The 26,689-nt window shown below is 38.8% G+C and overlaps 1 protein-coding gene across 1 annotated transcript in view; it reads left to right on the top strand.

Moving 5' to 3' along the window:
- The window catches only part of KCND2 (potassium voltage-gated channel subfamily D member 2), a 462,369-nt gene that overhangs the window by 430,919 nt on the left and 4,761 nt on the right, over positions 1–26,689 (top strand). The window contains exons 2-4 of the mRNA XM_065883699.1: positions 18,371–18,533; positions 24,383–24,478; positions 25,560–25,652. Of these exons, the coding sequence (XP_065739771.1) occupies positions 18,371–18,533; positions 24,383–24,478; positions 25,560–25,652 (352 nt within the window). The remainder of the gene's footprint in view (positions 1–18,370; positions 18,534–24,382; positions 24,479–25,559; positions 25,653–26,689) is intronic.

Raw genomic sequence — 26,689 nt, forward strand, 5'->3', positions numbered from 1 at the left:
CCATTCCTAACCTTTGGGAATTGAGACATCTTCCTCTTCTTGTTCTGAGTTTATAACGTGCACCCATTTTTAGAGAGCAGAATGCCATATATAACAATTTCAAGTGAACGAAATAGAAATTAAATCACAGAAAAGCTTTTTGGAAACATCAAATAGCTCTTGAGATAATTAAAGACTTACTGAGATAGTAGAACCAATGATGGTGAATCGAGAACTTAGAGCCCAAAGACAGTGCAGACCAACTACACAAAATAGACCTCTGACTCATTTCTGAGGCTTTCCTTGGCATCCACCTTCTGGAGCATTAGAGACAGAGCACTCTCATAACTGAGCAAGCTTGACTGCTTCAAGAGGATCTTGGTTGGTGGAGGTGTGTCCTGTTGGTGAGTCATGTCTCTCTGCTTACACATGGCAGGGATTTGGCAGAGTGTTCCAAGTTAGGTGATCTCTGTTGTCCCAAAGTTAGTTCTCTTTTGCTTTGTGTGTGTGTGTGTTTTGTGTGTGTGTGTGTGTGTGGTACACAGGCCTCTCACTGTTGTGGCCTCTCCCGTTGCGGAGCAGAGGCTCCGGACACGCAGGCTCAGCGGCCATGGCTCACGGGCCCAGCCGCTCCGCGGCATGTGGGATCTTCCCGGACCGGGGCACGAACCCACGTCCCCTGCATCGGCAGGCGGACTCCCAACCACTGCACCACCAGGGAAGCCCTGCTTTTTGTGTTTTTGCTCTGTTTTGTTTTATGCGGGGCTTTTTAGGGTTGTTAAGGTTAATTTTGAGGGAAAAAAAAAAATTGGTAGTTGTGTAAGCAGGTAAAGTAAGAAAATCTTCAAGGTTGGTTCTGCCCCTCTGAAGTTACTTGTACTTTACATATCCAATTAATGAAAGAATAGAAAATATTGCTACACTTACCTCTTTGTGTCCAGTTAACTGCTGGCTACTCTTCTTATCTGGATCCATTACCCCATGAGAGTGAGATGCTCCTGCTCTCAGAAGAAGACATCACCATGTGAAGAGTGGATGTTCTGTACACAAAGGCACGAAAACAGCTAAAACAAACTCATCAGAATCATCCTCAAAGTCCCTTACTTGCTACGTCAGGATGCTGGAATTGCAATTACATTTGTTTCTGAGTAGAAAAGTTGGGAGGAGGTTAAAACAGCACATCGCATATATCATGAGAAAGATCGTAGAGCTTAAAATTAACACATACTCCCATGACCCCACATCCTCTTTCATTAATGGTACCATGTTTCAGTAGGTATGTAGTGATGACTCTTCACAGGCACCATAATTTTCTCTGACTTGACATTAAAGCCAACATGTAGCTTTCCGTGTGTTCTCTACTTGCTGTCTTTACTGAAAACCACCTGTGTACTTGTTTGACTTTTGTCATTAATTAATGATTAGGGAGTTAAAATTATATCTTACCTAATCAATTTGGTTTAAAAAAAACAACTACTTCATATTATTTTAGATGTGAAATTTGTTTGACTTCACTCAGATAGATTTCCTACTTGCCTACTCACTTAGTAAGCCTAAGCAGAATTCCACTCAAAATTATATTTCTAGGCTAGCAGGAGCTTATAATTACCTAGATTCATTCTTATTTCAAATCTTCTGTAATCTTTGGGATGTTTCAACAAGAAAGCCTCACTAAGGTGATAAAAATATTTTTTTCACATCTTATTCCTTCTAAATGATAAAATAATTAGCATCAAACTGTGTATAAACCATGTAAGTTAAAAACCATGAATAGAGTTAGGAAGTTATATTCAAACTTGTTTTTTTCTGATTTCACTGAATCGAGTTTCACTGAAGAAAAATGAAACATGTTGGCCACATTCCCTTTTTTCTTCCCTACATTAATTTGCTTATTGGGTTCTCCGCTCTCTTCTTTGCACAGAGCAAGGTTTCATAAATGCATATTGACATGCCCACTGTAGGCTTATGCAGAAGGGAGGATTAATCCTCCATCGTGTAGCAGTCAAGTCCTATTTAGTGGTTTGTCTGCAAAGATCAATACAGGGTCTCTAAGGCATGATGGCTGGTTCCCTTCACTCCTGCTAGACAAACAAATGCCCCTTTAAAAGTCAGTTCACGAAAAAAGCTTTCTCTAGACACAACCAGCCCTGGGTAAAACTTTCAAACAGTCCAAGTTTGGACTTCAATGCTGCAGGCTTCATTACTGGACCCTATTTCCTTCTTTGAACCTTTCTTTCCCCATTAAAATCTGCCTTCAAGAAACAATTTGATATATAAATTTAATCCCAAAGAGATACAAATGAGTTCAAAAGCTTAATGTGTTAGTACTCAAATAGTTGTACTTTAGCAAAGAGAAGAATTCTTAGGCAGAATAGGTTGCTCGTCTTGGAATTTAAGTAGTTCAAAGAGTATGAGAGACAGGAAGTTGTCAGGAAGGTATCTCAGCATCATCAGAGGCAGGGACTTATTCCGCCTCCTCAGAAGACCATCCCTGCTGCTGGGAGTTGCCTGGAATCCTCTTAACAACGTATCCTTTCTTTTGATTGTTTGACTCACTCCTTTTTATTCTTCTAGACTCAGTTCCAATCTGCCTCCTTTCCAAATACTTGTGGAAGTATTTCCCAAGTACACTCAACTCCCGAGGAATTCCCCAGTTATTTCTATTATGGTGGTAGTCACTTGTTATTTCCTGTGCAGGCTCTCTCCCTACTAGAAGTCACTCGGACAAGGACTGCTGCTTTTAGCTCTGCCTTCCCACACTTAGCAGAGGTTTTGGAATATAGTACATCCTCCTCCCACCCTCTGTAGCAATATTATGTAAAGAGTAGACAGCAGGAATTCCCTGGCAGTCCAGTGGTTAAGACTTGGGCTTTCATTGCCATGGACCCAGGTTCAATCCCTAGTCGGGGAACTAGGATCCCACAAGCCATGCTATGCGGCCAAGAAAGAAAAGAAAGAGTAGACAGTAAGCCAACCATCAACCTGTTTCCCCTTTCATCTGCTTTACACTCATTGACACCAGTAGTGATGGAGGGGGTTGTGATGGGAAAGGGTCAGATGAGCTGGGATACAGAGGTTCCGCTACTCTCTTCCCTCCACAAGGTACAATTTTAGAGTCAAAAATTACAAAATGGGGGCTTCCCTGGTGGCGCAGCGGTTGGGAGTCCTCCTGCCGATGCAGGGGACGCAGGTTCGTGCCCTGGCCTGGGAGAATCCCACATGCCGCGGGGCGGCTGGGCCCGTGAGCCATGGCCGCTGAGCCTGCGCGACCGGAGCCTGTGCTCCGCAACGGGAGAGGCCACAACAGTGAGAGGCCCGCGGGAAAAAAAAAAAAAATTACAAAATGTTTGAAGAAATATGTCTAACAGTATTGAGGAAACATTTAGTTGAATGGTTTCAAACTCTTCTACAGGAAAACAACACTTAACCTTTCCGCAGTGAGTTGATTACACAAAGAATGGCCCCTCTAAGTCAGAGGTTGATAAAATACGACCCACACGTCCAGTACAACCCATCTCCTGTTTTTGTACCACTTGGGACTTTAGGAGAGCATTTACATATTTAAATGGTTAGGGGAAGAAAATCAAAAGAAGAAGAATATTTCTTGACACATAGAATTATATGAAATTCAAATTGCAGGGCCCATAAATAAAGTTTTTATTTATTTATGGGCACAAATCTTTATTGGATTATAGTTACCCTCATTCATTTACGGATGATCTAGGCCTGTTTTTGCACTACAACAACAACGTTGAGTAGTTGTGACAGAAGCCATATGTCCTGCAAAGCCTAAAAGATCACCATCTTGCCCTTTACAGAAAGAGGGCTCTGAATGAGCGTGTTAGGAACAACATAGGCAACCTAATGACATTATTACCTCTCATTTAAAATAGTCCAGAAACAATTGAGAATGAGGAAAGGAGATTCGCTTAGGGTTGAAGAGGGTAGACCATTGGGGCATTCCTCCTTAGTGTGAATAGTAGAGGTCTAAACAAGATAATTAACATGTTTCCAGCAGAAGTTAGATCAGATAGAGCTCAATGCAAACAATAACCTTAGGCATCTTGAAGGTAAGAGAAAATACGCATAAGTATTTAGAAACCTGAGATAATGAGAGTTCAATTCTTTGCTTATTGCTCTAACTTCCTTCCTGAACTGTGAGATCTTTGGGGAAGAAAAAAAAAACCAAGTGTTGAATTTATTATCAGTATCGAAGTACCTCACTCACTATAGGAACTAGATAAATTTTTGAGTAAGAAAGGGAGAGAGAAAAGAAAGGAAGAAAATGTATTTAAGAGGGATATTTGCTTTTAGCTTTTTTCATTTCCTTTAACTTATTTTTTCTTTTTTATATGTGGAAGTTCACTACTTTAAGTAAAAAGCACTTCAAGTGCTTTTATCCAAGCAGACAATTTTATTTGTATGTATAAAACCACAAGCAAATGTTTCAAGGAATATTTCAAGAAATGTTACTTCTGCCGTTTCAGGTTTCAGCCTCATTTTCTCATAGTGAAAAATCAAGCACCATTGATCACATAGTGATGCTTTTAGAGGTTCAGGTCCTGTGTTGTAAAGGCTTTACTCTACAGCCATAAATAAACGGTTATTATAAACTCTCATTACTGGTAGAAACATCAAGTTGTCAAATTTTAAGAGTATTCCAGCTTTCCATGTTATTGACATCTATAAGGGGACCGCTATGAACTTTTTAATTTAAAGCAGACATCGTTTATTATTTTATTGCCAAAACCCTCATCCACAATCTTATATTTTCCTTTAAACATAAGAATATATTTTCTGTACTTAAATTTATAACTAACAGCTAGGCTCTGACACGTTTAGCTATAGACTTTCATTACTAGAATAAAAAACGACAACAAAAATAACAACAACCAAAGCAGATACTTCTGCAACAAACAGGCTGACAAGCAACTAAACTAATTGTGGAACTCTATTCATTTTGGAAAGTAATTTGGTTTCACATCTATTCACCTGCCCTTCAAATATGCTTTAATTTATTACTAATGGCATTCTCAATGATCTGTTGAAGGATACAACTCTGGAATGATTTATTCTAATTAAGAGCCTCTTGTCAGCACTTACCACAAGCCTTGGAAGCCACAAGGGACCAGCTTTTATTACACATTGTGCCCAATTTCATACAAGTAGAACATTTTCCAATCATCTGATCTAATTGGACATCTTTATAAGATTGCTTTATGTTTGGCATTTTTTTTCTCACTCCGTCAAAACAGATATTTTGGTTCTTCAGCTTATTCTCAATTTACGATGGATTGAAACACACATATTTGATAGAAACTGAAATACCTCAAGCCTGCCCTAGAAGAAGGTCCAACTGTCCCTTAGTCCTTAGGGTAGGAAGCCTGATGTGCTTGTGATGTTTCCAAAAATAAGATGGCATGACACATGGCACTGCTACCCAGAGAGTTCCTATCAGTCTCACTACCAGGATTCTAATTCTGGTAAAATGTAATTTGCTGCTTTTTAGGGGAGCTCTGGAGTCAATCAACCAAATAACAGCTCTGCGTCTGGGTCATAACATCTTGGAATCAGAACGGACCTTAGCAGTGAGCTGTGGTGAAGTGGGCAGAGACCTGCTTTGGGGGGAAAAAGCCCTGGGTTCCAGTTGGATCATGCCTTTTACTAGCTACACCCTAGTGGTCTGCATTTCCCAGGCTGGCTTGTGATCTGATTTTTTGCCAGGCAGGCCAAAGGAAGATTGGAAGGGGATGGAGGAGGAACCAGGTTTCCTTCTCTGCATCTTCTAAGGCAGCAGTTAACCCTTTTCAGTGGCTCTTCTTCCTTCTCAAAGGCCTGGTAAGGACCCAACTTCCATCAGGGTCTCTGCCCTTGAGCTCAGCGAGCTTCCTCCTCCTTTGCCCCTGCAACCTCATGGTGGAATGCCTTCCAGCTGCTGTGACCCCCTGGGTTAGACTCCACTCCTGTCTCAGCAAATCCACCTCCACCCCGCCCCCCCACCCCCAAAAAGAACTCCCTTCATTAAGTCCATTCTGTTGTAAATACTTGAGGTCCTTTCTGTTTTCCTGCTTAGACCTTGAATACAAACAATACTATTTTAAAAGTAAGGTATTGTGCCTATAATCTAACCTCATTTCCAGAAAAATTAAGTACATAGGAACATACAAAATGATGTAAGAAAGTATTAGTGTGCTTGGAATGTGAGATATATTCTGGAATTGTTTTTAATTTTAATTTCTAGTTTCAACTTATTTTTACATAATTTGTTTCCTCTTTTTCCTTAAAATAAAACTTCAGGAAAATAATGTTTTATAGAAGTTTCTTTTTAGTTGGTTTATGTTTTAACAGGTGCACCTTTTTGTTTCATTGTAAATTTTTGAAGCTAGATCCTATCACAGGAGAATTTTCATATAGGAATCTGACCAGTTAGGACTATAGAGGTAGAGACATGTATTTATTTAAGACCCTCTTCATTTATGTTTTTTCAGGATATGCCTTAACTTACATAGGTAACAGAAAAAATGATCATTCAATCAATGCTTTAATCTCCTAAGAAGAGGTGAAAGAATCTAAACACAAAATGAATATAGTATCTTCATTCAATTTTAGAAAATAACTTTGTCTCACACTGAACAGAATAGAATTGTTCTCCAAAAGCATCTTTAATATAAATATAGGCCCTTGGATTCTCATCAAAAACAAAGTTTGTTTAAGGATATAGAAACTTTCTAGGTTAAATTGAAGACCAGAATTTTAGTGGAAATGCCTGGCTGTCTTTGGGAGGTTAAATCACAGCTTCTCCAATCTCACTTCCTATTATATTTAAACAGCTGTGACTATTTGCATGAGGCATAATCATATTAAATTACTTTTGCTTAAAGAATTTTGGAATTTTTAACAGGAAAGAAGTGACTTTCCTGGTCAGTGACTGGGCAGAATGATGCATAGATAGGGAGGCTACAAGGCAGACATCTGACCTGGCTGTATGCCTCATGAGAAACTGTTCGGTGCTAGTGAGCTCCAAACGGGATTCTCACCTTCACTACAAGACAGGAGGAGCCCAGCACCTGCCCAGGATGGTCAGCTGAGTGAGGGGTGCCGGGCCATTCATGGAACTGCCACTAGATCATGCTACAGACAGAATGTGCCCCCCCCAAATTCATATGTTAAATCCTAACACTCACTGTGGTGGTATTTGGAGGTGGGGCCTTTGGGAGGTGATTAGGTCATGAGGGTGGAGCCCTCATGCGTAGGATTAGTGTCCCCAAATAGCTCCCTCCCTCCTGCTGCCATGTGAGGACATGCAACAGGACAGCCGTCAGTGAACTAGGAGGTGGGTTCTCACCAGACACTAAATGTGTCAGCATCTTGACCTTGGACTTCACAGCCTCTAGATCTACAGAAATGACACAGCTTGTGTTTGTTGCACCACCTTCTCCCTCAGACACTGCTGCTGCTAAATCAGAACCTAATTGCCTGCAAGACAAGCAAGTCTTATCTCCAGTACAATTAGAATTGCGTGCGTTCCTTTTTGTAAAATTTAAAGAGTAGGTAATAGGAGGCAAAATTATCAAGCCTTCCTGGGTGGAATTAGAAACGAGATGTGTTAGGTCATTACTGGATAATCCGTAAGTAATTTTTAAAGTACAGTTCAAAATAAAATAGGTAAATACTTGAAGACATCTTAAAGGTCTCATGAGGCCTATAACAGCTAACAGGTTTTTAGACTGTGTAAACTCAGGTGGAAAAAAAAATTAAAACTTTCATGATAAACATCTCCACTTCATGCTTTTATTTAGCCCAACTGAATTCTCCTCTAAGACTGGTGCTGCAGGCAAGATCCTGGGGACCAACTCCTCCTTCTTCCAGTGGTAAAGGCACTTCAGGGTCTGAATGCATTGGAAACAATGAATAATTTTGGTGGTGTTAGCAGAGGAGATCAGTGGCTGGTTATAAGAAAACAGACTTACGAGCAGAACTGTCAAAATGGCACTGGGATTTGGCTCCCTGGGTGACAGCCCGCAGTGCAGCAGCAGTGACTTAGAACCAGGAACAGTGGGGAGCTTCCTCCCACAGAGTTACCTTTCAAAGGACAGCTGCAGCAGGTAACTGAAGAAAGTTCCCAGTGTGAGAGCAGCTCTGACCGTTGAAGATGAAACCCCTTGGGATGCAAAACCTGAACACACCAAAATATGGAAATTGGTGCCATCATCCCAGAGCCAAGATGACCAGGTATTGGCAGGGACCTTGACTTGCTAGATGGATTAACTTTCTTCTGGTGGAAGATAAGCATATCTCCTCCAATATACTCCCAGGGCATAACCAGAAAGGACCTTGTTAAGAAAAATGGGTACCAAACAATGACATTTTCAGAGAATCGCTGATGCTCACTATCTAATATTAGCAGCATCCTCGAGAAGGCTAGAGAGATGTGGAAGGACTTAGCCATTTCCCAGGATGATATGTGAGATTCAGAGAAGCATGAGTCATATGTGTTCAAATTGTTGGGCACTTGAGGATTGCGAAACCTGTCAAATTTGAAGGGATTTGTATTTTTAAATTCCGGCCGGATACATGTTGGTTAAGCATGTGACAATGGAAAGCCGGTTGGAACTGAAAAGTGTCAGGTCTCTTGGCTTCTCTGTTCATTTTAAATCATGTAGGTTAAAAATAATTTCTCTGGGTATAAAAAGTAAGGTTAATTGACAGTGTAGAACTGGGTTATTCTGGGCATATCATCTAAGTATCCGAAGAGGAATTTAGACAAATTGAGGAGATGAGATGGTGCTGGGCGTGGAGAAGAAAAGGAAATCTGATCAAGAGAAAAAGAGCAGGAGATGTGTACTCTCCTTCACTCCCTCCCATATTTATTGTTTACCATCAAACCTCTCCCTGCAGGATTTATTTAAGCAGTAAACATTCATTGAGTTTCAACTATTTGCTCAGCACTTGGACAAGGTGTGTGTTAAGAGTTGGGTTTATAATGGTGACGTGATCCTTGACCTCCTGGACCTCCTAGTTTAGTGGGAGAAAAAAGACCTGTAAGGGCTTCCCTGGTGGCGCAGTGGTTGAGAGTCCGCCTGCCGATGCAGGGGACACGGGTTCGTGCCCCGGTCCGGGAAGATCCCACATGCCACGGAGCGGCTGGGCCCGTGAGCCATGGCCGCTGAGCCTGCGCGTCCGGAGCCTGTGCTCCGCAGCCGGAGAGGCCACAACAGTGAGAGGCCCGCGTACCTCAAAAAAAAAAAAAAAAAAAAAAAAGACCTGTAAGAAAACTAATTGTGCTCTGTTAGTTGCAAGCAGCATGGGAGGCATTGAAGAAGGAGGCTTTACTCTTACTGGACAGAGAGAAAATTGTCAAGAAGTTCTTCAAATAAGAACCAATGCCTTTTAAAAATAAATAAATAAATAAAGAACTGATGCCTGTTCTTTGTCACAGTAAATTAGTTCACCCAAACGATTTATGCAGACGAGAGTATTCTAGAACAAAAGTGTATACAAAGACATAGAGGAATGGAGGGATGTAGTACATTTCAGTAATAGAAAGTTTTTTGCTCCAGTTAGAGCATGAGGGGTATGCGGGTGAGCAGTGGAAGCTGGGGGCCAAGTCATGAAGAGCTGTGTGAATCATGCTAAGAAGCTGGAGCTTTTTCCTGCAGGTGATGGAGAGACAATGAAGGCTTTCATGCAAGAGAATGACATGATCAGACTCTAAGATATGTGAGGGTGAAAGGATAGCTTCAGGCAACAAAGACTAGGATCCAAGAGCAAGGGAAAGTATTTCCGGTGGTCCCACAGCTGGGAAAGCCAGCTCCAGGGTTGTTTTGTTTTTAATATGCATGCCTCACAATAATCAATTGTACATATATTTTCATAACTTTTTTAAAAACGAAGAATAAAGTAAATGTGAGAATGGGGGCTCTGACAAGAATACTTTGAAAATAACAAAGCATTCTTTAAAGAAGACTATAAAGGCTTTTACTGATGATATTTATTTGGGTAAAAAATTTTTATTAGGATATTGGGTCAGGGTCGTATGGTTTATTTGCAGCCTTTAAATTCTCATTTGATCGTTTAATAGGCTAAAATCAAGAGAAAAAATAGAAGACAGAAAAGAATTTGTGTTTCAAAAGGGCACAAGCTGGAGGAACAGTTAGTGAGCGCCTGAAATCTTGTTTTGAGAGTTTAGTGTACAAATGGGAGTAAATGTGCCAAAAGAATCTGTCCTTTCCTCAGTTTTCCCCTTTTCTATACACAAGCCCAGTCCTTTAATTCCCCCTAATTTTTTACACTAAAAGCCTTGGTTAAAGGGCTCCTTACTGAAAATAATGCTTCAGTGATATTTCACATTACAGAAATGTACGTATCTTTCTACAAGAAGTAGACAATGCTGTCAGAATTCTGTTCCCACTTTTTGGAAACACCCTAAACATAGATAATCTATGACATTGGTGAGGTTTTGTCCTGTTCAGCTTTCCAGAGGAATAAGATGCCCAAAATATAGCCTAAATATTGAATGTGTGTAGGCAAAGATAAGGGATCCATACAGGCAATTTACTGGAAATAGTTCTCTCTCTCTCTCCCTCAGCTTGTGAAAACCAAAAGAGATGCTGATTTCCAAACTTTCATTTAGGTTTTTATGCCCCCTAGTGGGCATTTGGTATTTCTGCAGTTGTAAAATAATGCTGGGATTTTCACAGCATTTCCTTTGTGCAGTGTGTTCAAACTGTTTATACTGACGAAGTGATATGTCCTTAAATATTCAAACTATACATTTTAAACATTACTTTGACCATTACACTTTCAATAATTTTATAAAAGGTCTGACAACCTTCAGGAAAATGCCTGTGAAGACAGAAACTATCGTAGAGTTCCCTGACCCACCTGAATTTTACTCATGAATTCCTTAAGAATCCATGGACTCCTGGCTAGGAACCTCTAATTATGGGAATAAGGGCTTACTCTAGCTGCCCCTTTCATTTAGTAGATGCTAAGATTATTAATGTTGTGAACAGTGGAAAAAGTAAAACCAAAAAATACACTTTAAAAAATTAGTTCATGGGCCTTTCCCTGGTGGCGCAGTGGTTGAGAGTCCCCCTGCCGATGCAGGGGACACGGGTTCGTGCCGCGGTCCGGGAGGATCCCACGTGCCGCAGAGCGGCCGAGCCCGTGAGCTATGGCCGCTGAGCCTGCGCGTCCGGAGCCTGTGCTCCGCAACGGGAGAGGCCACGACAGTGAGAGGCCCGCGTACCACAAAAAAAAAAAATTAGCTCAAAATTTGGTTTAGATTTAAAGAAACAGGAGAAGACAGAGAATACTCTAAATAACTATATATGTTAGATAATCAAAAACAATGGTCAAATTTTCCACACAGCTAGGATAGTATAGTGACTGATCCTGCAGGAAGAGAGGTGGAAACAAACTCAAGGCAGCTTTTTAGGCAAACATTGATTTTACCGTGTCAAAGTAATACCAGGGCCCCTCTGGCAAACAAGTTCTGTACCATAAGCAGGTGTCATATAGCAACACTTTTAAAAAAGCTGTTTGCTATTTGCACACATTGCAGCTACTATAAAAATTATCCATCAAACTGTGATCCTTCTAGAATGCTAAGTTGATGGCAGAAAAATTCATGAATAACATAGCTACTGAGGCCCTAAGGGGTAGAATTATTAGTTGAGAAGTGATCCAGCTTCCACGTCAGAAGAAATTATTTCTCAGACTTCTCTGACTAGCAGTCAGGTCTAGGAGAAATATTCAAACGCAAAATCAGTAATTAAAATACACACACACACACACACACAAACACACAATCAGCTAATTGCTTTTACCAGGATGTTATTATACATATCACTTACTTTTATCTAATTATTTAATTAGATGCCTTAGTCCATTTGGACTGTTATAACAAAATTTCACAGATTAGGTAGTTTATAAGCAACAAAAATGTATTTCTCAGAGTCCTGGAGGCCGAGAAGTCCAAGGTTATGGCGCCAGCAGATGTTATGTGGTGGCAGGTGAGGCCCATTTCCTGGTTCACAGACGGCACTTCTCTGTGTGCCTTCACATGCCAGAAGAGGCTAGGGAGCTTTGTTGGGTCTCTTTTTACAAAAGCATGAAGCCCATTCACGAGCGCTCCACCCTCATGACCTAATCATCTCCCAAAGGCCACCCCCCGGACCCCACCGCCTCCTAACGTCATCACAGGGGGCATCAGGATTTCAACTTATGAATTGTGTATGGGATTGAGGGAGCATGTAAACATATCATAATCATAGCAGATACCTAGTCTTCAAATACTTCTACCCCCAAATCCTGATTTATGTTCCATACAAAGTTGTTGGTTTTTTTTTAATACTCATGTAGTAGCCGAAATATAGTATTTATTGAACTAGCACCTGCTGGATACAGCGTACAGGATGTCCTGGACTTCAGTGCAACTGCACAGAATCCATTCACTCTGTCCCTTGTACCTAGCAATTTAAGACTTTTTCATTGTAAAAAAGAAAAAGGGAGAGCAAGAGATTGAATTACAGTAAGCATCGAGGTTTATTTTCAAATCAGCATTTCCTTCCTGTTATACGAAGATCTTTTCTACCTTTATAATTATTCATAAAATTCCTGAGTTTTGTTTTCTTTCTTGGTATCCATGGGAAATAGTTTCACAGATGGAAAGTCATGCCTTAGCTGGGGAGGTTTGCCTTATATAACATTTCTGCTTTATCCAATGAGCCTACGTTTATACTCTTCAAATAAAAAGAGAAGAAAAAATAGAGCTGTATGAATAGGACTAAGAAGCTAGAAGTATTGTGTTCACACTGTGTTAAAGCAGTCAAGGGAATTGTTCTCCATTGGAGATCTAAATGTTTTTAGCCATATCATTTCTGGAGATATGCCAAAAATGGAAAATTGGAGTAGATATTAGTAAAATTTGGTTTACACCATATTATGCTTAAAAATTATTTAGATTTTCTATCCTATTTCAGTATTACTTGATAAATTGGGAAGATAGATAGTTAGATTGATAGATAGATGATATATTCATTCTATCTGATTGTCTGAAATAACCAGATTTACCACTTTTGGGCATTGAATGCATGCCAGAATTCAAGTACTTAGCATGAAACTTTTGGATAATATTAGAGATTAAAATCTTCTAGAATCAACAATTGAAACTCTTCTTGAGAAATTGGTCCTCCACTCAATATGATCTTTAACACATGGCAAAATATGTAATTTTAACCAAGTATTTTGGGGCAGTAAGTACACATTTAGAATTAACATTTTTATGTGAATGACACCTCCATATTGTACCTTTTAACTGATGTAAGGAGGAAAGGGAGCAATAAACATAAAGTTTGGCAGATGTTCAGGGTGAAAAAGGAGCAGAAAGAAACTGGAGTGACTCTATATGGTGAATGTGGGAGAAAGAAGGAAAAGTTAGAAGAAGCAGAGGAAAGTAGAAGTATGGGGAAAGCTTCCCTTCGATTAACAAAGCTCATGTCTACTCATTTTTCATAATGTAAAACTAATTGGTAGTTTTTCTTTTATATCATGCTATCCTCTCTACTGTTTTCTTCTAAATTTTAAGAATTCAAGATTTATCTTATTTGACTTTAGAGGCCCCTCATACTCTTTGAATCAATTTCATTTAAGTATAGAAAAAGATGTCTCTGTGGAAACAAAACCACATCTACGTAATTTTCTAGTGTAACTCTTTTTGGAAAATGGATTTTTGAAGACTTGAGGCATAATATTAAATTCTGAAGAAAACAAGAATAGAATATATAATACTGCTGGGCTTAGCATAAATTTAAGAATAAGGAGTTGGGAAAAGTGTGTTTTTATATGATAAATAAAAAATAAAATACCAACCGGCAAACGAGTTGCCTAGGATAAGAATAATCATTAAAAGATGGCAGTACTGTAGGCAATACGTAAACTTTAAAATGATCATTTGGCCACGATAAGTGTCACTTCGCACTATGAAGTTTTCTGTGCTACGCCTTTCCTCCACTGAATTTCAGAGATATGATTCCTGAGGTCTGTAAGGCTATTTTGCTTCTTGCTACGAGTTGGAGTTTGAATACTAGTTAAAAGATCCTTTGTTGAACAAAGGAAAGCACCTGGTTTGCCAGAGAGCTATTTCCCATCCCTAGCAGATTCTGTGCTCAGTTACAAGTTTGCAGGTAAAAATTACCCATTTCGATTCTCAAGGTCATTCCCAAGTGAGAAGAGAGACCAAACGGACAATGTAAGAACAGATACAAATCACACTGTGCATTTTCCATGATTCTCCAACAGAGTCAAATGAATGAAATGTGCTTCAACTATTACAAATATCAACAGCAGTTTAATCTTAATAAGGACAGGGGGCCAGGGAGAAGAGCAGAGAGGGTAGTAGATTCAGTACCAAGGGGTGTATGGAAGGGGGCAGCAGGTGCTCCTTTGCAATCAGCCAAGCCTTGGGCTGTCCTTGCATGAGTAATCACAGGGCAGCCTGGACTACCTTAATATCCTGCTGGTTCCGCTCCCTTGTACTTTCACCATCTCCCTCAGCTTTGGCTACCATCCTAATTTCCTGTAATGTGTGAAAGATCTGTCTTTCCACCCAAGAGTAGAAAGCTGAGAGATATTCCCACCAATGAGCACTGTGCTCTCGCTGCCTCTTCCCACCGTAACCATTGCGGTACTGGTCAGTCATCTCAAGTGTTCACTTTCTTGATTGTGAAGGAAATTTGGATTACAAAACAAACATGACAAAGGTAAATAACAGATATAACTGTATTTGATGCAGATCAGCATGGCTATATGACATTAAACCACCCCTTTTGTATCTGTTATCTCTTTCCCCTTATGGATCCTTCTAGATGGGAATTTGCTGCCTTTCAGCAAGCTGGTTTATATCCTTACTTTCTCCCCTTTTGTTACAACACGAACGAGATGTTTCATTTTACCCATTTCCCCCCCACCCCGAGTAATGAGTTCAGTTTCTGCTTTATTCAAATTATAATCTCTGTTTATATTCAAAAAGGATTTACAGTGATTATTTTTCTAGTTGAATTCCAGGCACCTCATCAAAAATTGCTTTCTCAGGGAAACTTGCTTTATCAGTTGGCCCAGAATCCCTTTGACTGAATCCCTCAGAATCTATTTTCTCCCTTCTTTTAGGTGTGGCCTTTCTAAGGGCATGACTACCCCCCTCCCTATCACCACCATCACCTGCCATCTGAGTTTACCAATCTCTCTTCTTAAAGTCTTACTGAACTTTGGGTTCGGTTTAGCCCTTAATTTTTTCTAATAATCACAAGTATGCTGACCTTGCCCACTGGATGACATAGTGAGCCTAAAATACAAAAAGTAGTTAATAAATAGTAATTTTTAAAAATCTCTTAGAAAGAGGCAGGAAAAACTATATGGTGGATTCATTTAGCTGTTTTAATTTATTTTAAAAGGTTTACTTTAATTATCGATACATGGACTTCATGCTTACCTTCTCTGGCTCTAACAAATAGTTGAGTTTTATTTACTTTCCTTTTTGAGAGACACTTTCTAGATCCTAACTGTTAAACATTAAAATCAAATCTCCTTTTTGAAAAGCTGTTTTTAAGTATGCATGTACATATGGGGAGTATGTGTGTTATAGATTTCTTCAGAGCTCACGCATAGTCAGTGCAAAAGGAAAGAAGATATTTATAAATTATCGCCGGGCACTCATGAACTGTGGTGAACATGGTAATTGGCTCATGTGCACAGCGTTGTATAAAAAGTTGATCTTCCACTGGCCTATCCTTATGGTAAGAAGGACCTCGAGCCTTTTACGCTCACCTTGTAATTTCCTTTGGTTTTGACTGTTTCCTCACTAACATAATCTTCAGATTATGATTTAGCTTCCCCGATGGACTATGGAAAGAGACCCTGTTTCATATGGATGCAGCATTCCAGTTCTTGGGTTGTTTTTTTTCTTTTACTGTATATTAATACTGTCGTTCTGATGCCAGAACCGTGTGGGAATTTTAGTTACAGTGAACTAGCTCAACTGCTGATCAAACACTGACAAGAATGAGTCACTGAGCCTTCAAAGCAGAGGACTAGAGCCTGGAACGGGGTCACAGAATGAAGTGCTAGTCAGTACAACCTGCTGTCACTCCCAGCAGCCTTTCCTGGGCCAATTCTTCTGCAACTTCCATCTCCATATTGACATATAAATGTGTTCCCACAAAAAACAATGTTAATTAGAATGATCGTTTCCTAGATCACCCTTCAAGATACAGTGTATCCCCAGGTACTGTCAAACTCCCTAAGTCTGGATTCCAATATCTGTGCCCTGTTTCTAAGGACTAAACTCTCAGTGCACTGAGCACCCTGGAGCCCTAAAGCAAGCAGGGAGTAGCTGGAGCTCCAGAGGTGCAGCTGGGCAACTTCTGCAATACTATGATCAGAAGATCTCCTTCTTGAAACTAATAGAATGTTATATGTCACTTATATCTCAATTAAAAATGCATATATCAAATCGATATGTTGTCCACCTGAAACTAATATAATGTTATATGTCACATATATTTCAATTAAAAAAGACCTCCTCCTTGACCCCCTCTCCAGGAACGAACTCTTAGAAGAACTCTATATCAATAAGGTAGAGAAAATATATTCATTTAACTAATATTTATTAAGAACTTGCTTTGTGCTAGTGAGATACAAAATTGAACAGCTCCAGCTTTATCAAGGTTATATTCTCATGTCAGCAGGGCATGTGGGCAGCTAAAGAAAAAACACATGAACAAATTAGGAAGTTTCATGTGTTAATAAGTACCGTGAAGATAGTCAAATGGGAAGGTGTTATAGAGAAAGACTGGGGGAAAAGAATACCACTAAGGGGAAGATGGCCAGAAAATACCTTCTGGGATGGAGACAATGAAGTTTCATCCTGAATACTGATGATCTAGGGGCTGCACATGTGATAGAAATTCAGATGGCCAATGTGGCCAGAGGATGGGGAGCCTGGTGGAAGATGGCGTGAAGTATAGCCAGAGACTAAAGGATGTAAGCCGGTGGAGACAAGAGTGAGGAGTTTGGATTTATTTTAGTTTCAGGTTTATTAGAAAGTTTAAGCAAAGTAGCAAGAGCCCAACCTCCATGTTAAAAACTATAACTCTGGCTGTTATATTGGTATGAATTCTAACGAGGTAAATATAGAAACAAAAGTTCAAGTAAGAAGCAATATCCATGGCTCTGGGAAGCGATGATGATGGCTTAGATTATTGTAAAATGGAGGTTGAGGAAAGAAACCCGGATGGAATATAGTTTGGTTTGGTCAGAGGCAGCAAGATTGGCTGAGAAATGAGATGCAGGGACGAAAGATGGGTGGCTCTTTCTGTGTTGATATATGAGCAACTGGGTGGTTTGTGGTTCTGTTTAATTAGAGGTGGTAGACGATGAGAGGAACAGATTTGAGGGGGCTGGAGGAAGCTAGGGAAATAAGAGTTCCTTTTTGGCTAATTTAAGTCTTAATTGGTTCTTAAATATCTAGCGGTAGGAATAATCAGAGCAGAACCCACTGTCTGATTTTCAAGATAGACATCAGGGTGTCGATGTAAATTAGTGTATCGGCAGCATGTAGATAGTTCTAAGCTATGGGACTGGATAAAATCACATAGGAAGAGGGTTTATATGGAGAAGATAAGAGGCTGAGACCTAAATTACTCCAAAATTTAGAAATCAGATAAGGGAAAGGAGCCAGAAAAGAAGATGGAGAAGAAGCAACCAATGAGGTAGAAGGCCACTAAGGAAGTTTGCTAACGTTGAAGCCAACAGAAAGTATTTTAAGGAGAGAGAAAACAAATCAAATACAAATAAGAGATTGAGTAAGATCATCATGGCAAAATGGCCATTGGATTTCACAAGTGAAGGTTAATGGGACCTTGGAAAGTTCACTTTTTGAAGATATTATATCTGATGACAGGAATGTGATGTACCACTTTTTCTATTTAAATTTCATAACCAGTCCAATGTTGAAAAAAATTAAGTGGAAAAGAGTGTTATCTAGACTATAACATTCAGCGTGGAAATGTTGACTATAAGTAAATGTAAAGAAAAGTGCCATGTGATATAAAGGACAAATTAAACAGTTCTCATTACATCATCTGGCTTAAAATATTTTCCAATCAAAGCAATTTGTAAATGTTAGAGTCAATTTCTGCAAAGTTGAAAGGTAATTTTTATACTCAGATATTCATAATGTCTAGTTTATTGAAGTCTCAAGCCATGTATATTTTAGCCATGAAGTAGAGATACATTGGTCCAAAAAATCATTTGAGTTAAAGCTGAAAACTATTTGTAGCAGACAGAAATAACTTTCTATGACTTAATGTATTTTTTTCTCTAACCCAAGGTATGGTGACATGGTACCAAAAACCATAGCAGGGAAGATTTTCGGATCCATCTGTTCGCTGAGCGGGGTCTTGGTCATTGCTCTGCCTGTCCCAGTGATTGTATCCAACTTCAGTCGAATCTACCACCAAAATCAACGAGCAGACAAACGGAGAGCACAAAAGGTGTGTATTCAGTTCTGTGCAACCATGATTTAGTGTCTCCCATTTTGTATAGTAAGCTTTAAAATCCCCTACTGGCTGTTCAGTGTTCTGGATTTGGTCGATAGCTGCATCAGTCAGCACAAGCTAAATTATACTATAGTAAAAAAAGAACCTTAATATCTTAGTGGCTTAAAGCAACAAGGAGTATTTCTTCATGCTACAGATTGGTCTGGTGATAGAAACTCCATCTCGACAGTGTGCGTCTGCAATCATTCAGGCAGGGTGTGAAAGGACTTGGTGAATCACACACTGACTCCTAAAACCTCCTCCTGGAAGTGGGCCAAATCACTTCCATCTCTACTGCCTTAACCAAAGTCAGTCACATAGCCGTGTGTAACTTCAAAAGAGGCAGGGAAAGACAATCTTCCTGTGCAACCAGAGACAAAAGGAAAGAAATATTTGGTGAACAGCGCTAATGACAGTAGTAAAACCAAAGATAGATTCTTGGCAAATTTTATGAGAATCAGATTTCTCGATCTGATTCATCTAGTCTCTGTCCGTCAGGGATCAAGCCGCTTCCAGTAGACAGGGGCTATTAAAGGGCACCGAAATAGGTCTCGGATATCCAACATAGTTGACACAGGAAGTAGGAGAAATTTGATCATTAGTAGCTGAGTTTTATTTTTGGCCCAGCAGTTTACTGTTTCTCTGAACTTCACATCAATGGACTGATCTCAGAGTAAACAGGTTGCATACTCCTTTGTGAAAGCAGGAAAACAATACCTACATCACAATAAGATTAAGATTATATGTAAATGTATATAAGCATGTCATAGTATTAACAAGATTTAACATTTACTGGTGGCTTCCTATGTGCCAGGTATTGGTTTGATGGTTTTTTTTAAAAATAATTTATACAGTCTTCTCAACAAGTCTAGAAGTTAGTTACCATTATTATTCCTATTTCGTAGATGAGAATTCTAAACTACCCAGGATTTGAGAAATTCTAAGGTTGCATACCTAAAAAATTGGAGAACTCTCACTCAGTCCAAGGGATCTGGCTTCCAGGTTCATACACTTGAACACTAAGATAGATGCCTCTCAGAAAAACTGGCTACAAGAGGGAGGGGATATGGGGATATATGTACATGTATAGCTGATTCACTTTGTTATACAGCAGAAACTAACACACCATTGTAAAGCAATGATACTCCAATAAAGATGTTAAAAAAAAGAAAAACTGACTAAATGTTAGCACACTTCCCCTCCCCATTCTTTGTCAAAATAATCACCTTGAGAGTCAGGGCCCTTGTTACTTAAAAATAATTATGGAAATCTCTTTTACAGTTTCCTTAAGGCTATGGTGCTAGATTCCCAGGATTCTTCGTGGATACTGTATCATGTCCTTTAAGAATAGATTTATTTTTTTAATATCAAAAAAAGCATTCATAACCGTGACTAAAGTGGATGTACAGTATTGGCTATAACTCTAAAATATCATGAGAGATTTTGGTACAGTTCATAACTGGCTTTGTAGGTAGTTCTAGAACAGGATTTTAAACATGCTTTCGAACAATGTTGATCTCTTTAGTAAAGCAAAAAGTATACTTTATACTTCATACAGTATAAAATATAAAACCTCGTAAAGTAACTCTTTGGGAAGTTCAGGTTAACCAACGTGGTCACACAGCATGTTGTCCAGAGAATTTGTTGACATCCATTGTCAGAGGTCTGCTTCCTTTAGCAAAGAATCACTCTTTTAGCCTTGTAGTTTCTTGCTTTATGGAATTCCCCCATTTTTGGACAAGTATCAAGCCTTTAACTAATTATTATAGAGAATAGTAATAAATAAAACTGATAATCCAATAAACAAGACACCCTCTGGGTAGTTGTAGTCTCAGGCAGGGCACACTTTCACAAGCAGAGATGGAGGAATTTTGGCCACAGTTGGCATCCATCAGGGCTTGTCATGTACCACAGCTGTGGCTCTGCCCACACACTACAGTCTCTCTACTGGGTACACACAAGTGCATCGTTTAAAAATAACAGAAATCCTACAAAAAGCATAGCTCTCCAGCATCCATCCATCTCCAGTCTAGAAACAACTTCTTTAATATAGCCACCTATCATTCATTTTCTCAATGCCAAAAAAAAAAGAGCTACCTGCATGAAAACTGTTCGAAGTACAAATCTGATTTTCAAATAAACCAGTCTTCAAAATATCTGTTCTTTTTTTAAATTTTGTCATCTGAAACAAGCAAATCAATATAGAAAATCTTAGAATGTTTTAGAAGCTTTTTTATCTAAATAAATTTAGAATGTAAAAATAAATAAATATGATATTTTAAAGTACACTAAATTGAAAAGCATGATTTATGAATTTTTTATCTTTAAAGTATCTCCTGTATTCTAAGTTTCTGCCATAATGCAATGAATTTTAATATTGTGACTACTAGTATATAGAAAGTCAAATATAATAACCTAATGTGATATGTCCAGTAAATAGTCTGTGACCAAAAACTGAACATAGTCATCTAAGAAAGAAAGGTGGATATGGAAATAAATAAGTTACTTACCAAGGGATATTTTCTATTTTCCTTCCCAAGAAATTTTTTAAAAAACAATAAACATTCGTTAGGCTAAGATAGTTTCGATTTATCTGGAACTGGGTGATTTGACAAATATCAGAGTTGTGCAAAAATAACCAGCTAATTCAGTCAAGCAAGATGTCCGTTCAGTAAAAGTGTCAGTCAAGCTGAATAATAAATATTACAAAATGCTTTTTTAGACCAGAATTGTTTATGTTTAGTCCCATTGACAGCACCAAGCTCAAGCAAAACCTTATACACAATTAAAATAAGACAGTCTTGCATATCTGCATTTGTTCTTTTCAATTAAAATAGCAAGTGTTCAGTATCTGAAGAAAAATCCTCTTCTACACATGCACGCACGCACACACACACACACACACACACACACACACACACACCAGAATATAATGGCAGAATATGGAGACATTTGGTCTCTTTTCTTACTCTCTTCAAATTTCTGGATCTTATCCCAGGTCCTGCATCCTCAATGTAATTTCCCCTTGACAGACCAACTCATAGGCATTTCTCTCTTCCCCCCAAATCTTACGTCACTTGCTATCTCTATTCTCTATTTGGCAATTCTGTTTGACTTTATTTTGACTTTTATCTTTTTATGAGTATTATCTTCTTAGCCAAAGCTTAATGTATCTTGAGAGCATTACCATGTCTCGCATTTTAGTGCCTTATACTTATTTCCATTTTTTAATCTACTATTTCTGGTATTCTGGTTGAAGGCCAGCATTCAGCAGACATTTGGCATGGTGTGCCACAAGACCAAGTAAACCAATTAAGTCATATAGTACTGTAGTAAAATGAAAGAAAAGTCGTGAATGAAACTGAGATGGGAGGTTCTTTTTCTAACACAGTACATGACTTAGCTAAATAGCTATTCTGTCTCTAAAACAACTGTTTCTTTTTCCCTAAACTTAGAACTACTTCTGTGGTAGTTGTTGCCATAATATGTAGGTTTTCCATTATGGAAAATATGTCATTTTCCTTTGTTGGACAGTATTTTTGGGTAATGTACATGTTTCATTTATCAAAGAAAGTAATATTTCCTAATACTGAGGCTAAATGCTTGGAGAATGACATAGGTGAGACTAGTAACTATGATATAGGCAATATAATTACATGCAGTGGTTACAAAAAAAAAAGAAAGAAAGAGGAGGGGAAGGTTGAGGGAGGAAGGGAACCAAAAAAGGCAAATATATATTTGCTGGAACATTGAATGTTCCAGGAGCCCAGTGAGACTTTAGGACTGAAGTTTCAACAATACCCCTTTCTGGAAACCAAATGTATATTTATATTACTTATTTCTGAATTATTACGTCAATTCTAAGTCATTTCCAAATGTGCTTGTCACTTCCCGTTGTTTTATTGAGTCTGTTCTGAAATCCTGGCTGCACCATACAGCTTGAAGTTAAGCATTTTCTACCTTCCAACTTCATTCTCTAGTACTGTCTCAGTATTTTGAGTCATCTAAACACTATCGTGCCAACCAAGAGTGAAATTTGTCTATTTTTCCCATCACTTATAAATATGATCTATGTACAGTTTTCTTTTAACCTGGAATCAGCACACACGAAGAAGAAATTCTTCTTCTTCGAAGGAGAATTCTTCTTCTTCGAAGAAGGGATGGGGTTGAAGCCAGATGATATCTTAATGCTATTCTGAGAGCTTCCAACATCTCGGTGCTACTGTCAAATGCTGTGGGTGTGGGTAAAGGGGCACCTTGGTACAACTGTGGAGGGAAGTTTGGTAAAACCTATCAAACAAAACAAACACACACACCCTTTGATCCAGGAATAATGCTGCTTCTAGAAATTCGTCTTGCAGATCGGCTCATGGTGTTCCAAGCAGGCAACATTTCTTGTAGTAGCAAAAAGTGCCTTAAAACTTAATTGTGGTTGGCCTGCTAGCTAAATGATGCTTCTCATTCCTACAGTGGCATATTACACAACCGTAAATAAATGAGGTGGCTTTATGTAGATATGGGAGGAGTCCCAGTTGCACTAAATGAAAACAGCTGAGTCCAGAAGAGTGTGTAGCATATTCTCCCAAGTAAAAATGTATGCGTATATACATAGGAATATATATTTGCTTTTTTATGTCTAGAATATTTCTGGTAAGATTCTCTAGAAATATTGCCAGTGGTTGACCCTGAAGAACAGGAGTAGGTAAGTCCAGACAGACTTACTTGTTTTTCACATACTATTGTAGTATCAAAATTTTTGTCATATGTATATATTCATTCTCCATTTAAAAAATCTAGATAATAAAAATTGTTTTATTAAAAAGAGGATTCCAGGGCTAGAGACTGAGATAGTCTTCCTCAGGGTTGTTTAGAAAGGGAAAAGACAGAGTCATTACAAGTAAGTTCTTACCCAAGCCACTCCAGTTTCTTCCTTACGTACACTCGTTATATGTGTCACACGAACAGAATGGTCACCAAAATAGTGCTTCCCAGGAAATGAAAACCAGACTCATACCATGACAGTCTGGGGCAGATATACAACAGCAGTTTTAAAGTAGAACAGAATATCAGAAGTCCAACCAGTAGACAAAGTGGATAAATTTAGGGTAGTGGTAAATTTTTTTTTTTTTTTTAGAGATCCCATGTTGTACAGCGTCTACACTGGCCAATTTAACAAAAGAATTGCAAAAACAGAATTTGATATTTGAGGATGCAGATACAACTGAATAGTTTTCTTTAAAGGAAGGACTGAAGGAAGGGAGAGAGGAAGGAAGGAAGGAGAGCGGGAGGGAGGCAGGTAAGAAATAGAGAGGGGAGGGGAGGGGAGGGGTAGGGAAGAGAGGAGGAAAGGAAAAAAAGAAAGGCAGTAGGTTCCTGGAACTTAGTTACTAAATTTAAAAGAACATTAGTTTAAATGAAAACAACTTGGCTGTTGGTTTGCTGGGTCTTCATTTCATTAAGTTACTCAGATTGGGATAAGTGAAAATATAAGCCGTGCTGCTATTTTTCTCTTGATACAATTGACAGAAACAACACTGAAATAATGTGATCTTACTGTAAAGACTTAATTACAATTCTTAAACGTATAACCCAACTCCAAAGTAGTTCATCAATCTCACTGATAAACGTTAACTAAAATAAAGCACTTCAATGGTGAAAGTTTACTATTCAGTAGTTACATGTGAGAAGCTGGCATGCTTTTAAAAATATGTGTGCCGACAGTAGGATTATATAAGAATGCACTCAGTGTTTTAAGAAATCCAGTCATAGATCTTAATAGGACATTGCTTCTTCTTCTCTTACAGAAAGCCAGACTGGCCAGGATCCGGGCAGCTAAAAGCGGAAGTGCAAACGCTTACATGCAGAGCAAACGGAATGGCTTACTCAGTAACCAACTGCAGGTACGAGTCAAACATTTCGTTTCCTTTAATGTTCAAATTATTGGTGCAATATTGATTTAGTTCTACTTAACCATATAATTTTATTGTGGGTAGTTGCGAAAATGGCTTTGAAACAACAAAGGTGTCATCTTTTAATAACCTCACCCTGTACCATCTTTTCTCTTTTTTTTTTTTAAGAGGAAAGAAATGTGTCTTTACTAGAACTATCCACGAAAATTGTTTTCTAACAATGGCATCCCAGGCGGAATACAATGACTGTGTATGTTTAGTATACAGATTATGGTTTATAATACCATATTTGCACAAAAACAAACTAGGACTCCTTGGATAAATAGCCAATTCCATGCCTGTCGCCCTGGACCTTACTGGCTGGAGGCTAGAAGCTGGGCTGCGAAATATTGCCAGTGAGTCATGATTCCCATTCATGGTTGGGCAATATTTCTGCATCTCACAGAAACTTGGGAAAAGTCAAAAATTCTCAACGACTCAGATACCTAGGTTGTTTTTTTTTTAATTTCAAAATTACGTATGCTCCTTAAAGTTCATTTGAGTGGCGATGCGGCGGCGGGAGAGTTGACATCTGTCTTGTTTTACTTCTTACTGAAGAGGGAACACCATTCTGTGTTATAAAGTTCACATGGTATGATATATAATTTGAGAGACTTTACTTTTACCTCAAAACTCTCTTGTAATTTTTAGGATTCCAGTCATCTTTACTTACGTAATAGCTTTTGTGTACGTAAGCATGAAGGTGGTTTCGGGATTATCTAAGTACTAGATTAAATATTATTATCCCAGGCTTTCAAAGGTAGCTGGGAGATGAATGAGTAAAAGAAAATTAAAGTTTCAACTCATGGAGGCAAGTCTAAAAGGCCAGACCGCTAATTTGATGAAAACGTAAATGCTGATTATCAAACTCAAAAGCAACTCTACATTTGATCCATTTTAGTTAAAAAAATTTTTTAAATGCTGCCGTTTAATCTCAGGAAATAGGCCAGATCTCTCTGTGGAAATATGTGGCTGAGGTTCTCATTGTTTGCAAATAAAATAGAAAACCCTTCTGTCTTCTCCCTGTTAACAGTCCTCTGAGGATGAGCAAGGCTTTGTTAGCAAGTCCGGCTCCAGCTTTGAAACCCAGCACCACCACCTGCTCCACTGCCTGGAAAAAACCACGGTAAGGAAAAGGCAGGACTGGCTGCCCCTGCAACTCAGACAGTAGTCCCACTGGTTTTTGTGAATATTTAATGCATCCAAGCACAATTTCGCCATCTGCATTACTGCAAAATATACTAAAAACCAAAAAAAATCCACAGTAATTGAAATTACTTTGAAAGACTGTAGTGACATTTCAACTTAGAAAGTATTTTAGAGACTTATTAAAATGTTTTTATCCTTAGTGGTAATCTTAACCCTAGGCTAAAATATCAGTTTAATGCAGATGGAAAGCTGTCTTCCAATAGCTGACTGCAAGTCCTATAGAATATCTTCTCCTGATTCTTAAAATACTGTTTAAACAGAAATAAAAATAATGACGTTTAAGTGTTCCTGACATCTGGATAAAGGGAATAGCAATAGTAATAACAAAATAGAGAATAACTGAATATAAGCATTTCTTTCATTCACAGGTATAATAAACAGAGATTGATAATAAAAACTATCTGTTCTCATAAGAAAATGACGCACTTAATTACTGGCATACCCCTTGGGGCTGAGGATTCAGTCTGCATTTCTCCACTTGTAAGCTCCCAGTTGGACCGCCTCTTTAACAAAGGCATCTGTTTTCTAGCTAGCTTGTCAAAAGGGATCACAGTCTGTGACCACAGAGCAGAATAAAACTTTCACCGTATTTGAATCAAGTCTGCTTGTTCACTCACCAGAGACACATATTTGTATTCTCAGTTCTGACATACTGTCCATCCACTTATTCATATACTTATATAGTCTTTCAACCAACATGTATTACTTGCCTATTATGTGCCAGACAGTGAGCCAGACCCAAGATACACCATGAAGTCAGGTATGGCCTCTGCCCCGCCTTGAGCCTGCAGGTTTGGGACAAAACATGGATGTTACTGGAGAAGGACAACTAGCAGGGGAAGCAAAAATGGGGCCCCAGTGGACTGAGGGCAAAGAGGGTGGAGCCAGAGGGTACCAGGTCAGGCAAAGCTTCCTGGTGGAACTTGAGTTAAGAACCACAAGACCATTATGAGT

The sequence above is a fragment of the Phocoena phocoena genome, chromosome 9 (genome assembly GCF_963924675.1).
Source record: "Phocoena phocoena chromosome 9, mPhoPho1.1, whole genome shotgun sequence".
Taxonomy (NCBI): Eukaryota; Metazoa; Chordata; class Mammalia; order Artiodactyla; family Phocoenidae; genus Phocoena; species Phocoena phocoena.